Below are 14,420 nucleotides of genomic sequence, written 5' to 3'. Positions count from 1 at the left end.
CAAAGAGGCTGAAAACTGCGACCCCTGAGTGATGAGGATGCTTGCAATTTATACACCCGCAAACTAAAAAGTGTGTTTAGCATTCATGGTTATTTGGCCCAACGTGTGTCTGGGAAGAACATTAATAACAGGTGATGAGATAAAGCCTTCACTGTTTTTTTTTTCTTTTTGGTATTATAAAAATGAGACAAGAGCAGTTGCCTCCACCTGCCTCACCTGGGGAAGGTCCCCGGAGCACCATGGGATCAGCCAGTTCTGCCCAGCAGTACCAGCCTAGCCCAGATTTGCTGCGGTTTCCACAACCATGCGGAGTTGGCTCTAGCCCAGCACAACCCCTCTTCAGAGCAAACCGCACGTTTCTTTGGAAAAAAAAAAACACAATTAAGGCAAGACAATTTAACAGGCCACGTAACAGCAAGATGCTGTAACAGTTGGTGATGTGGAACCGAAGCATGGTGGGTCCCTGAGCCTTTCTCCATCCAGGGAAAAGCCCAACAGGGAAAGCGCAGGGAGAAAAGGAGCCTTGGAACCCTGTACGCGCCTCTTTGCTGCAGCCGAAAGGGCTTGAACAGCAGAGAGCATGCGAGAGCCACCAACGCACCAGGAACCGCGCTGACACCGAGTGTCGTTTCCGTGGACTTTATTGCCATTTTTCTCTTCAGTTCCAGAGTACAAAACATGCAAAAAATAGCCTCTCTATTCATGGTACATATTTACAGTGTAACGGCCATGTGCCATTACAGTACTGAGTGCCTATACATCATGCTTGAATTATAGCAGAGTACATACAGAGTCATATATTTAACATCAAGTATAACAAGATACTTAAATACTAACAGAACAGGCCTAGAAGTCAGAAACAGCAGCAAAATTACGGCACAGAGGATCCGAATTATATCCCCAAAAGCTGGATTTTTTTTAAAATTTACACTGGGTTTTTTGGAACACTTTGACCAATGGCTTGTGGTTACTGACTGGGGGCCTGGGCATCTCCCAGCAGTGACTCTGAGGATAAATGGCCTTTTTCAGGAAGGGAAGGCGAAAGGCAGCGATCAGCTCTCGAGATCCTTTCTATCCCTGGTCCCGCAGGAGGCTGCATGCAGAATAACAGAGTTGTGGCGTAATTCAGGTTAATTCAAGTTGGGAGGGACCTGATCAGAGCATGGTCTTTTGTAGCAGCATCTGGGCCAGGAAAGACATTCCTTTCACTGCTTCGCTCAGCAAACACCACCATAAATGTGCCCTGGTAAAGTGAAGTTTGGTACCTAAAGTTATAGATACACACAAAACCTGCACTATCTGCTTGCCAGTCTCCAGTATTCCTGCAGCACAATCCTCCTTCCTTTTGATTTCTTCAACCTTATTGAGATCCCTATCTGTTCCAGAGCCTGCCCTTCTTGCCATCACCATCCGACACAAAGCTGAGGTCGCCCATCCTGAAGAGGGACCATCTTTTCTTGTAGCAGAACAGTAGTACACAGCAGTCAGCAAAACACCACAGATGTGGGCTTTACACCTGGAAATCACTGATGAAGCTACCCAGGACCGTAAATGAGACTTCAAACTCACACAGCCAAGCTGCCCAGAGACAACACTGCAGAGATAAAAACCCTTGTTGCATTTGTTCTGCATCTCTCGCATTAGCTGCACCATTAAAGGATAACTTGCCATCGTGCAACAGCTTCTCACACACCACAGAGATGGGGAAAAACCTCCTCCGGCCCCCGCCACAGCGCTGCTGGCGGCTTCAGGATACAGAGCTGTGCTGAAGGAACGTGAAATTCCTCCCTCCAGCTCCTCCCTGTGAGTCTGGAAATAAGGAATTAAACCCCATCCTGGGAGTCGTTTCACTGACCTGCAGTTTGTTTTGTGTGGAGCATCTACACCGCCCCCCTATTAGGTTCCATTCAGATGTACACCAAGTCAGCTTTCCCATGGCCAGCCCCACCACTGCCCGACCATTGGCTGCTCACACCTTCTGTGTTTCATTCCCTAGGGATATTTTCTCCAGGGCAGCAAATGCTCTCCGGCATTTGTCAAATTGCCCTCCCTAGAGCCCCCAAATAAGGCAGCTTGAGCTATCACACCATGCTGTGCAGAGTTATTTAGCCTCAGTGGGTTTTTCTTGGCTTGCCAGAGACCCCATGTTTCCCAGGTGTCCCCCCACAGAAGGATTTATTTCAGTAGAAAGTACAACTTTTACCAAAGTAGATTTTGGGATAATCATAAAAAAATACCCGTTGCCTTCCAAAACCGAAGCAACACTCAAGCTCCCACTAAAGGAACATGACTTAGAGTTGATTTGTAAATGTTCATTTGTGATGTCCCATTAATTGAGGCTGAGAACAGCATTCAGCAGCCATGCCCTGCAGCTCCCATCCCTGAGGCATTACTAGAATAACCTCAACAACTCACTGAATTAGCCAAGTGTCTCTCCCTCCCTAAATTATTTGTACCATATATTAAAAATACAATAAATAACCCCACATTTGCAGTCTTGGAGCTCTTTCAGCACCACCCAAATATTGCTTAGACCTCAGAAGAATCACAAAATCTTAGAACAGTTTGGGTTGGAAGGGACCTTCAGAGGCCATGGGGATGAGGATTACTGGTACTCCCTTTTCTCCCAGGGCTAAGGTGACTTCCCCAGACATGTCCCTGTCCACAGATCACCACTTAGCACAGGCTGCGGGCTCACCCAGCACCCTGCAGCTGCCACAGCTCCACCACGGCCAGTTCTGGGGACAGCAGCTGGAGAAAGCCCATTTTTCCACAAATAGGGCAGTTTGCTCCTGCCCTTTCCCCGGAGTGGCTGAGCTCAGCCCTTGCTGCACAGCAGGACCTGATGACACCCCAGCACAGACCGGTTTGCACTCAGAGACCATCCCCATCCCATGTTTGCAGAGCCCCTGCAATGCTCTCAGGCTTGCTGAGTCCCCATCTCCATCCTCACTCCCTTCTACCAGGTGCTTAAATCTTCATCACAAGGCAGCAGGTCCAAGAACATGCCTGAAGCAGAAGCACAAGCTCTTGGAGGATGCTGAGTGCACAAACACAGGCAGGATTTTACCATCTGGATGCGAGTGATGCAGAGCACAGGCCCACAGCTGTAACATGTACAGGATACAATCCCTTTGCCTGCTTTAAAAATTAAAGGTTTCCTTAAGTAAATATATTAACTGCAATATTACTGCCCAATTTGCCAATATTTACAGGAGATGTGGGGTAGAGCCCAGGCTGGCAACTGCTTCTGGGCATCCCATTGATTGCTGCAGACCGGTGAGCGGAGGCTGAAGGATGGGGAGGAGAAGGCACCAGCAGCAAAGCTCAGTTAGGAAAATGTTGGGATTCACCAAAATATATGGCAGTAACCAGAATGGGAACAGCAGCAAACCAGTCACTACCAGCAATCCTCACAGACGTATTCCCTTGCATGAAAAACTAGGGGACAAAGTCCCAAGCCCTCAGGATTAACCTAAAAAAAGACAGTAAGATGATTATGTAGGAACCAAATTTAATAGTGTCCTTTATTTAAGTACTATAAAATAAGAATCCAATCCCATTGGCTTCCCAGGGGCATGTTCAGACCCCATAAAGCTCAAGAGAAAATACTGACATGTATTTTGATAGATTGATGTCACTGGTTTTTAGTCTTTGAGTGCAAGAGTGAAATTCCTGATTATACACACAGTCCATATAGTCAACAGCCATTGAAATAGCTGCATTTGCCCTTTTAAGTGCAGTCTCTCACCTGCTGTAAAACTGTAGAGATGAAGCTTCTAAATCCCAAGTTTAGAAGCAGTCTATGGATAAAATAGCAGCATCAGCACATGCGTAAAAATTAGCCTTAAAATAAAAATTAAAGCCTGTAGCTTTCCTTAGTCTAAAAATCCTCCACCAACATTTTCCACCCAAGGGAACTCTCCCAGTTTGGGTCAGGAAATTAAAGTTTAAAAGCATCAGGTACATCATTTTAAAGATCAGTGAGGGAAAGGAAATCACCGTTAATTAAAATACGCCCCAAACCTGCCACTTCTTTTCAGCTTTGTGAGCAATGTCCATGCTCATAGGAGCCGGCACAGCTGATGGGTGCAGCCCCATGTTTGGGAAGAGCAGATGTCCTTGGTGCACTGAGCCTTTCCGTGTAATAGCACATTCCAATACTCCAGAGCTCTACAACATTCAAAGCCTCATTGCACATTACAGGGAATATCATGTAGTTCTATTTTATGACACTGCCCTGACTAAAGCCATCGATGCTGGCAGGATTTACACCGTGCAAAACTGAGGGATACAAGAAAAAAGGCATAGAGAGTGACAATGCTCACTCCAGAATGAATCTCATCCTCATTTAACTGATTTCCATAGAAATTTTGCTGTCAGCTCCAAGAGGAGCTGAATGTGTCCTGGGATACAGAAGTGCTTTACCCATGCATTAAATAAAACAGTTGTCCTGTGGATATAAGGCCTGGCTCTGATGTACTTTTTTTTTCCTGATGATTTAAATGGATAACGCAAAAAAGCAAGGAAAAAGCCTCTGGGGGAAATAACCCAGGAGACACCATTTGGCTTGCTGTGTTACAAATAAAACCACATTCATCAGCCAAGACACCCAACTACAAAGCCCACACGTGAAGCACAAGTGGAAAGCAAGGCACAGGGGCACACGGACACCTCGCATGAGGAACGCAGCCGCCCTGGGGCCGAGCTGGCCACGCTGCTGAGGACTCGCTCTTCTCCTCACTGCTGCTCTGTTCCTCCTTCTGAGTTTGCTGGGTTGGTCCATTTTGATATATATATGTATTTTTTCTTTACTTTGCAGGCCCCAAACTTGGCAATGAGGGCAGATGTGTGCCAGGCAACACCACGATGGGTACAACAGCAGCGGCACGTGAACAACCAGCCTGCGACAGCCGGGCAGCTTCAGGACGTAGCTTCATCTTCGCACACGTCGGGCAGCTCTGGGTCTCTGCCTCCTTCTCTGCTCCCTTGTTTTCTACACGAACGGCAAGGAAATAGAGATTATAGACACGTAGCGATACAAGAAATAAAGCAGGGGGTGTTTTTTTCCCCACAGACAATGCAGGGCAACAACATCAATACTAAGAGGGAACAGCCACGAACCAGCCCAATGTGTTGCTGCCATGTAAACAGCTCAGCAATATCCCAGCTCGATGCACTGCAGTGCTGGGCAGTTTGTTCCTAAACACTTGCTTGTTTTTTTAATATCTCCAGAGAAGGTGACTCCAAATCACTCTGAGCAGTCTGTTCCACTGCTTCGTCACCCTCAAAGTAAAGTTTCTCCTCATATTCAAACAGAACCTTCTGTGTTTCAGTTTGTGTCTGTTGCCCATTATTCTGTTGTTGGGCAACACTGAAAAGAATCTGGCCCCATCCTCTTGACACCCACTGTCCTTCTTGGTTTGGCAAAGCCAGGGCAGTGACCTACAGCAGGCCCATGAATGATGTGCACCTAAAACACCTGTTTCTCCACCATGACGATGGGAAGATAACCACAGCGTAAAGGATGCTACCCGTGAGGATCTGCATCTCCCAGGGTGTCCGACCTCGCTCATGCCAGCCCAGCCACAGGACAATCAGTTTGCATGGACAAGGCAACGCGGCAGCAGAGAGTCAGCGCTGCTGGACGTGTGTGGAGCACACAGCGTTTGCGAAGTGGGGATTTGGGGTTATTGTCTGGCTGGGAACAACACTGAAAGCACAGATAGGGCTGCATCAATTTTCAAAGAAACCAGAAATTATTAAAATCACATCTCCTTCTGCCTCTGCTCCAGCAAAGCCCTGTGATATATTTGACCTTGAACCCAGAGCGTGAACCATTTCCCTGCAGGGGAGGCTGAGGAATGGCCCCATCTTTGGTGCCTGTCATCACCCTCTTTAGATGATTTATCCCCCTGCGCAGGAGCAGAGGCTCCTGTCTCCAGCACAGCTCAGCTCCCGCCGCAGCTGCCTGGCACAGCCTGCTCCATGCCCAGGGTGTGTTCAGTGCTCCCCCCCTGCCCCGAGCAGGTTCTGCCTCTCCCAGCCCCTTGCACCAGTGTGGGAAGGGTTCAAAACAACACAGGCTGATGTGATCGCTGTGCATAGTGGTGAATATCAGCTAAATTCGAGTTGCACACACCACAGCTGAGATCAAGGCATCAGCACCCAGCAGTCTGCACAGGGCTCGTGCTGTGAGGCCTGAGGCTGAACACAAATCTCCATTAAATAACTCTTTTTAAGAAATAAGACTGTATTTCTGCTACAGTTTTTAAACCCCAGGTGAGCGAAGCCTGACCTGTGCAATTATCCAGGAGACCATACTGCTGTTACCTGCAGGAAGATCACAGCCACCGAGTATTTACAGTGTTTTGTGTCCAGCAAGGAAGGAGCCTCGCAGCACTTCCCTCTGAAGGGCAGGGCAGGGATGGAATGGGACAACCTACAAAGAGCTGAATCACAGCATATACACACACACACTCCTGGCAAGTGCTTAATTCCCCCGCTGAATCTCTGTTAAATACCAATAACCTGGCTGGTGATGTCCCCTTCCTCTTCACTGAGGACATGGGCAAACTTTGGGGGAAAACTGACCATGGCTGGGCTGTGCAGTCACTCCTGAAATGTGTCTTGAAAGAAAAAGGGCTGTTCCTCATTAGGGAGTTCTCTACGAAAAATGTAGCAGCCGGCAGCGGCACCGTCACTGCCACTGCCACATCAGTCCCCATCCTCCTCTGCCTGCCTCCTCCTAGCTGTTTTTGGAGAATCTCTGCAAACCCCTCCTCACCAGGAACAGGCAGCATCCCAGCTCTTGCTCATCCACCCATCTCGGAGTAGCAAACCGAGGCAGCCAGTGTCCCCGGAGCGGTGGAGCTGCTCCCGAAGGTATCGAGAAGCGGGTGGTCGTTCCCTGGTCTCTCATCGCAGCATCAGAGACAGAAGCTCAGGGGAACGGTGGAGCAGCCAGAGCAGAGATGGCTCTATTTCTTTTGCATAACCACTAAACATTAAACCTGAGCCCCAGTTCCAAATTCCAGCCTCAGCCTTTCCCAAATTCTGTAGCTATTCCTCTTGCCAATGTGGGGCTGACCAGCAGCTCTTGCTAAAACCTAGCTGTTGGTTTTTTTTGTCCCCTCCCTCTCCAAAGAAGGCAGAAATGCCAAAGAACCACAAATAAAAATTTAAAAAAGCATACATAGACGTTAGTGTCACACACACAGAATTACTGCAGTAAAATTGCTCTTACAGGAAGGAAGGATGGAGCCGAATGCTCTGACTATCACACAAATCACGCAGGCTGAGGAGAGGACACATGTTTCTACAGCACCCAGGGGAGACACAAACACTGAATTACCTTAAAGACGGATGCAAATATACAGATGTGTTTAAGAAGAGCCTGTCCCTGAGAGCAAAACAACAAGACAAAGGAAGAAAATGATCATGAAGATGATGGCAGCAGGCAAAGGAGCTTGTATTTCTGTACCTAATGAGCCAGCGAACAGAGTGAAATGGAGAATGGAGCATCAGTCATGTTTACTTGCAGCCCAAAGGACAGGTGAGGGTGGGCACTGGTGGCACTAGCACAAACCCACTCCAGCCCCTATGGCTATGGAAAGCTCTGGATGGCTCCCAGCACACTCCTGATATCCAGCTGTGTTTTCCTGGACCATGTAATTTGGCATCTCTGGGGGTTTTGTGCCCTATCACAGTGGTGTCACCATCACAGGCAGGGCTACACCAGCCTGGGGCCACCACCACAGGGTCCAGCAGGTCTTTGCCACTGGAAAATCCTGAGCCACAGCAGGTGCCTTGGTCCTTAGTTAGACTAAGGAGATACCTACCTGCACTGTGGGGCTTGGCTCTTCCCATGAGACGCACAGTTCTCTCTTCACAGTGCAAATCAATGTGGATTTTGGTTGGGTTTGACTCTGTTCTGGCAGCATCTGTGTGTTACCTACCTAAAATCTTCTTGGGACTGGAGGAACAGACACCAAGCACTAGCAGAGACCAAGGGAGCTGCTTTAATGGAAACAGTTGCCAAATCTAAACCCAGCCTGCAGCCATTCCTTTATCAAAGATGATGCTGTAAACCTGGCTGCCCTGGAGGGATCTCTGCAGCCTAGTTTTGAGCAGCCCTATGGCACCGAGCCCTGGGGCTTTCTCAGCACAAAGCCCCCTCGAGGCAGGCACCTCTCTGCTGCTTTGGGAGAAGCTGTTTCTACTTTGAGACACGGATATGCCACTTTTTTACCTCCTCCTCCCTGGCTTGCTTGTGCCTGGCCTACATGGACAGCATGGCCCTTTCTTTTTGGGAAGGCTGGAAACAGGGCAGGCCTTCTAAATCCAGACTGATCCCCCATACAGGAGCTGACAACTACATTTCAGCAACAGCAGCCATAACAGGAAAGTAAATTGAGTCTGTCAAAACACAGCAATTAATTTGACAGGTAGTAGTTGCAATAAATGAAAGTAATAAAACGTGGTGAAGCCAGTGCTGACTCAATTAGAAGAAATCTGGAGCAGGCAGAAGAAATGTAGCAAACACCGCAAACAGAAACCCAGAACTTAGTTGTGAGTGCTGAACAGCTGGGTTTTAGAAAAATAGCCTGCAATTTGCTTCTTCTAGGTCTAAGGAGGGCTAAAAAAGCCTTCTCTCCTCCCAGTACTAATTTAAGAACTCTTTCAAATCACCAGTGTCTTAATGGTGTCCACCAAAGGAACAAAAGCTGCAGCAAATGTGAAAAACCTCCTGCTATCACAGACTTCTGCACCAAGCATTTCCAAGACCAGAGCCAGCACACTGTGTACAGGTAATGCACAAGAAATTAAACTAAGATTCAGCCACATGATTTAGCTTCCTCCTCTCCAAATCCCAAAGAAGGAGCTGTTAAAACAGCTCCTTTCTCTTCCTATTTGCTTAAAGGACAGATCCATTTTAAGAACCATCAATTAGGCATCGAATACCAGAAAGCAGACTCAGCTGTCAGAGGATTTCCTGCAGAATACAAACTCCGTATGGGCACAGATGGAAGATGCTTGAAACAGCAGTGAGCGGGGCTCTGGCAATTTCGCATGCAGCCTAATTAAATAAATCGAATGTGAAACGGGAGTTGTCTAATTGCTTCTCTTTTTTTCTTGCATAGAAACACAACAGGCTATTTTTTACCTTTAACTAGAACGAGATGCAATATTACAAGAGGTGATTCACCACTCTCTAAAGACCCTGTTGCTGAGAGAAGCAGCTTTGTTACTTGGGAACCTGTGGCTTGTCTTCCTCTGAGCTCCTTTGCGGGCAACCACAGGGCAGCGCTGCCCTTCTGGCAAGTCCCACTTTCGGGGTCCCCTGTCCAGCCACAGGGGTGGAAACAGAGCCTGATGTGCAAGAACTCTGCAAAGCCTTCATGCTACACCAATATCATCTGTTCCTGCTAGAGTCTAGAAAATTATAGTCGTGCAGACTCATTGAAAACTTATTTTAGCTAATATAGCACGATTCATAATGTTTGCACTCATGTTATATTTTAGGCGTGTATTAAGGGTGGTTTTACTGCAGAACAACCTGCTATGAATTAAGAACTGCATGGGCTTAGTGTCTAGTTCTGTTTGTCCCTGTGGAAATGACACTGTAATCAAGACATAACTCACTGACCAACAAACACTCCCATTTAGGCTTGGTTCATTTAAAATCCAAGTCATTAGATTCAACAAATCTATTATTCATGATATTCAACCAGTCAAGCATTTTTCAAAGTTTGAAATAATAATCCACATTTCTCAAAAAAAACAAATCTCTGCTGTAGTGTTTAATACATGACACTTTGGCAAAGCCCTTTCAACAATGTCTTTCTTTTAAACAGAAGGGTTTCAAGATGGGTTCTCAAAGCTCCAGTTGTGCACGAATTAATTCAGGATAACATCAGTTACTACTGCCCAAAATTGGCACTGATGGCATGAGACCGAGAAATTAAGTGCAGGGGTTAGTGCAGTGGAGAAATGGCAAATTCAAAGACCATTCAGGGTTTTTTTGGACATTTCTAAGTGCTTACACTGCTGGGCAGAGGTCAGCCCAGCATGAGCACAGCAAATCCCTGATCTGACCTGTTCTTGTAAACCAAAGGCACTGGACACAGCAGCACAACAGTGGAAATCACACAAGGTTTTCAAAAACCTTTTAGTATAGTCCCACACAAAGGGCCTGAACGTAAACATAGAATAGAAACATGAGGCCGAAATGAGTGGAGACAGGGAAAGACACTGGTTTTGTTTAAACTAGGAATTTGACTCGCAACTTTAGAAAGGAGACAAAAGTAAAAATGGAGGCTTACAGCTCATCTTGAAAGCCTAAAAAGATTTTTAAAGGGATTAGACAGTGATAATGTGGCTAACTAGGAGCTTCACAATTACATTAGATCAAACTTTACTTCTTGTGAGCAGATAATAAAGTGCCCGGCTCCAGACAGGAACCAGCCCCAGTGTGAGGGTCAGGGAGTTTCCCCACCAGCCGGTTAGTCAGTGGCTTCCAAGCATCTCAGATGAAGGTGGAAGGGAACAGGTCCCTTTTGGAAACAGGCCCAGGGTACTGAAGCAGCAAGACCACCTCAAAATATCAATTCAGGTAGAGCTTGAAAAGAAGAAAATTCACCTTGTTCCAAATTAGCTGTCCTGGACAGCAGGAAGCATGCAATAAGTTTTATTTCAAATGTAGTAAAAGTTCTCCCATCTCAGAGCGATGCCATGCAGTGACCAGGAATGATAGCGAAGATACAGGCAGGGATGTGTGTCAAATTAGCAATAACTAATTTGGAAGGCAATGAGCCAAGGGAAACAAATGAGGACAAATCCCTTGTGCTGAGCTGGTGAAGGAGCCGTGTCTGCCACGCTCTGCAGAGGTGTCCCCACAGCCGGGCTCAGGTTTGGGCTGTTTAACTGCTAAACTGCTCTCTGACATTACCTGGTCCCAGACTCAACGGCAAAGTCTTTATTGAAGTCTCTGATACCCAGTGGTGCCCTAAAGCATTATCATCCTTAATTGAGCTGAGCCCTTAAATCCCCGCATGCCTGCAAGAGAGAGCGCGACTCTGCTATTTGCATTCTCAAAGGTGCAGTGAGACTCTCAGCTCAGCCTCGTGGGAGTCTGCCAGGCACGGTACTGGGATTTGGGGTGGAAAAGAATGATTCTAGGACAAGGCAGCTTTGTTGTGAACCACAGCCTTGCAGATCCTGTGGGGTGAGAACATGAACATAATGGTCCCAGGTCATGGTTAATGGTCCAGCTGCTCCTCACTGGACTGATGTCCCAGAATCCTGGCTCCGAAGGGGATCAGTAACAAAAATGAGGGAGAAAAGGTAAGAACCAAGTAAAGGACAGATTAGTCTCCACCCCTTTACATCCAGATAATTGTATTTAAATTTTTTTTATGAATCTAATATTCATTATCTGCTCCCTTTTCCATCCCGATATAGCCATTTACATCCAGTCTCCAAAATATCCCGTTGAAATGTGTTCTGCTATTGCATAACTGGCAGCATGAAAAAATACCATATGGTTTTTCAAATCAAAGTGCAATGTCAAAGTGTTCTCCACAGTCTGCCCATGCGTCTCCACAGACAAACCACATAATCTCATTTGGAGTTTATAAAACAGGCAAACTGCTCATCTGGCACCTTTTTTTGTTGTCCATAAAAAGAAGAGAAGAATTAAATCCTCCAACACATATCTAGACTAAACTCTAATTAAACTTATTTTAGTTCACCAATCTCTAACAGATCTTTGATAAGAGTGTATTATAAACTAGGAGGTTAAAAACCAGACCCAGGTTTAGGAACTTACATGTGTTTAGGCCAAACCCACATTACAAAGGCAATTGCACCTATAAAAAGAGCATTTAGGCTGCATTGTAGGTTAACCCTAGAGGACTTGAGACAGATTTTAGCCTCAGTATTTGACTTAGAAAGGAGTTTGGTCCTTAACTGCTATGGAAAGATTTACAAACTGCTTCCTTCACCGTCCCACACACCTTTACTCTGCATGTGCAGCAGAGCCAGGGAAAGCCGTATATACGTACATCAATAAGTTCCCTGGGGCAGACATGGACCTCTCCTCCCGCCTGGTCTGAACCTCAAACGGATTTCCAAAGGAGCGTTTTCTGAGCATGGCCTTCACCAGGATCTTCAAGGAAGAAAAACAGACCAGTGAGAACAGCAGGATTGACTCCCTGAAGCTAGTTCAAAGGAGTCTAACAACAGCTGCTTTAATAATTCAGCAGACATTTAACAGCATTTCAGCTACAGCGTGAACTAAAGGAACCCACAGAACAGCTATGTGACTTCCAGGCAGCGAGCTCAGACCCCTGGACGCACCATTGCTGGCAAGAGGCAAAGCAGATGCTGCTGACCACCACCTGCTGCTCCCGGTGGTCCAAGCCCAGGAGAAGGAGGCACCAGAGCTCTCCTGGGCCACCCTCCAGGTTGGCACTGCCCGAGGAGTGCTGCCGGCTACACACAAACTGCCAAGGGAGCCCCAAACACCCACTTGTGGTCCCTCAAGGCTGGCAGGCAAGCACCAGTATCTACTCTGTGGCAGATGTTCTTTCCCTGCTCCTCTGGCCAGGTCACCTCCAGGTTTAGAGCCTTCAGTTTGAGGATCCACATCTTGCAACCTTGAGATTAATAAAACAAAACACACTTGGGATGCCGCTGTTGTGCTGGGATGTTTGATACCAGCCACTTTGAGGGTGTGACCCTATGGCTTTGATGAGAGCAGTCAGATGTGAACAGGACTGCTCACAGGGACAGACCCTGCAGAGTCAGGCTGCCATGGTACTCAACACACAGAAAATTCACACTGGGTTGAAAGGCCAGGTTTCTCCTGCTAGGAGCACATGTGTACCCTCTCCAAACCTCCTTCACCAGCTGAGAGCTTCAGCAAAAAATCAGCCCTTGACCCGCGCAGAGGATGCGGTTGTGGTTCATACATACCACAGCTGGCAAGCTTGGGATTGTCTTCACCGAGTTCTTCACCTCCTCCTCCGTCACCTCCACCACAGAACAGTGCTCTTCCTCCAGTGGCAGCGGCTCCTCGCCACCCCTGGTTAGCCACGGATGCACCTGCATGGGGAGGAACAGAGGCAGCTGTAGCTCTCCCTTCTACAGCAGAACGCTACGATGTTGGTGATGAGACAGAAATAGGGGCACGGGGCTGATTACAGGGCAAGCTGTGGGCACTGCTCCAACCACTGCCAGCCCCTGGAACACAGGTTCAACGCTGACAGCACCGCAGTCACTGTGACAATGTTGGTTCTCTCAGGGATTTGCTGAGGATAAGCCAGTTCTTGAGTAATTTTAATTTAAATAAGTAAACAAGAAAGCTTTTGTCAATATTCCCAAGCAAGCAGCAGTGACAGAGCTGTTACACATGCTGCAAAATGAGCATTCTCCATTTCTGAGGCTGTGTGCCAGCGAAAGCACCCGAAACAAACACCGGGAACAGATCTGCCTCATTAGAAGGGACCAAAGGAACAAGAAAATCAGGTGAGACAAAAGACCATAATACCCATGTCCAGTTTACCTTAATTTCAGGGACTGTTATCCTTGTTTCTGGATTTTTATCAAGCATACGTAGGATCAGCTCCTTGAGCTCTTCACTTATCTGTGCTCTGAGTAAAGAAAAGAGCAGTGTACAATTAACAAGGGAATTTTAAGTGTTCAAGGCATGCATAGTCCCCACTGGGGTTACTTGGTAGAGAATCTGCTCTGCTCAGAAGATGTTTTCTCTGTACATTCAGCTTGAGAAAAGAAGGTCTAGTTGGTCTGGTTGGTTCTCAGTCATTGCTATGTGGTTTGGTTATCCTGTTCTGCCCACTGACACAAAGCATACTCTCAAAATGCAAGACAAGGGATCAGGTGAATGGATTTAAGGACATTTTTAAAAACAGCACATCACAGGGGAACTTCAGAGGACAGATTCTAGGACAACAAAGTGTTATCAAGAGCAGACCTGGAGTTGAACTCTGACGCAAGAAGGGCACAACTTGATCTGCCAAACCTGCATCAGGAGTAACCATGTACTGGACAAATATCCTCATTCCACATTCAAGTTCCCAGCTAAGCAAACAGGCTGCATTAATTAAATTGCTTCCCTGAACACAGAGGGCAGCCAGTTCAGTTACTCAGTATTTCCTACCTGTATAGCTTGGGCTTGGGGTAACAAAAGGAGGGAATGGACAGATGCAACTAAGAGAAATAGATCTAATGTTTTAACACTATTTCCAAGATCTAAATGCTAGAGTGCCCAAACCCAAAAGCCACTCTATTCATACAGTGCCCCTGGTCATGCTGTCTGTTCCTCCAGTCCAAAGGCTTCAATGACTTTCATTGCTAGTGATGCAGGCAACATCTTTAGAACACACTTGACTGTATGA

General features: G+C 46.9%; 1 protein-coding gene across 4 annotated transcripts in view; it reads right to left on the bottom strand.

Annotated features, from left to right (window-relative positions):
- Window positions 1–3,497: 3,497 nt before the first annotated feature.
- Window positions 3,498–14,420, bottom strand: part of CAMKK1 (calcium/calmodulin dependent protein kinase kinase 1) — a 78,358-nt gene continuing 67,435 nt past the window's right edge. For 3 of the 4 annotated variants that reach the window (XM_065852939.2, XM_071816854.1, XM_065852940.2), the window contains exons 13-17: window positions 13,568–13,655; window positions 12,979–13,107; window positions 12,066–12,169; window positions 7,355–7,402; window positions 3,498–4,996 (exon numbers count right to left, since the gene is read on the bottom strand). In XM_065852939.2, the coding sequence (XP_065709011.1) occupies window positions 4,924–4,996; window positions 7,355–7,402; window positions 12,066–12,169; window positions 12,979–13,107; window positions 13,568–13,655 (442 nt within the window). In that variant the 3' untranslated portion in view covers window positions 3,498–4,923. The remainder of the gene's footprint in view (window positions 4,997–7,354; window positions 7,403–12,065; window positions 12,170–12,978; window positions 13,108–13,567; window positions 13,656–14,420) is intronic. The other variant, XM_065852941.2, reaches the window with a different exon arrangement.

Source organism: Patagioenas fasciata, chromosome 19 (genome assembly GCF_037038585.1).
Source record: "Patagioenas fasciata isolate bPatFas1 chromosome 19, bPatFas1.hap1, whole genome shotgun sequence".
Taxonomy (NCBI): Eukaryota; Metazoa; Chordata; class Aves; order Columbiformes; family Columbidae; genus Patagioenas; species Patagioenas fasciata.
This window is presented reverse-complemented; position numbering and strand designations above follow the sequence as displayed.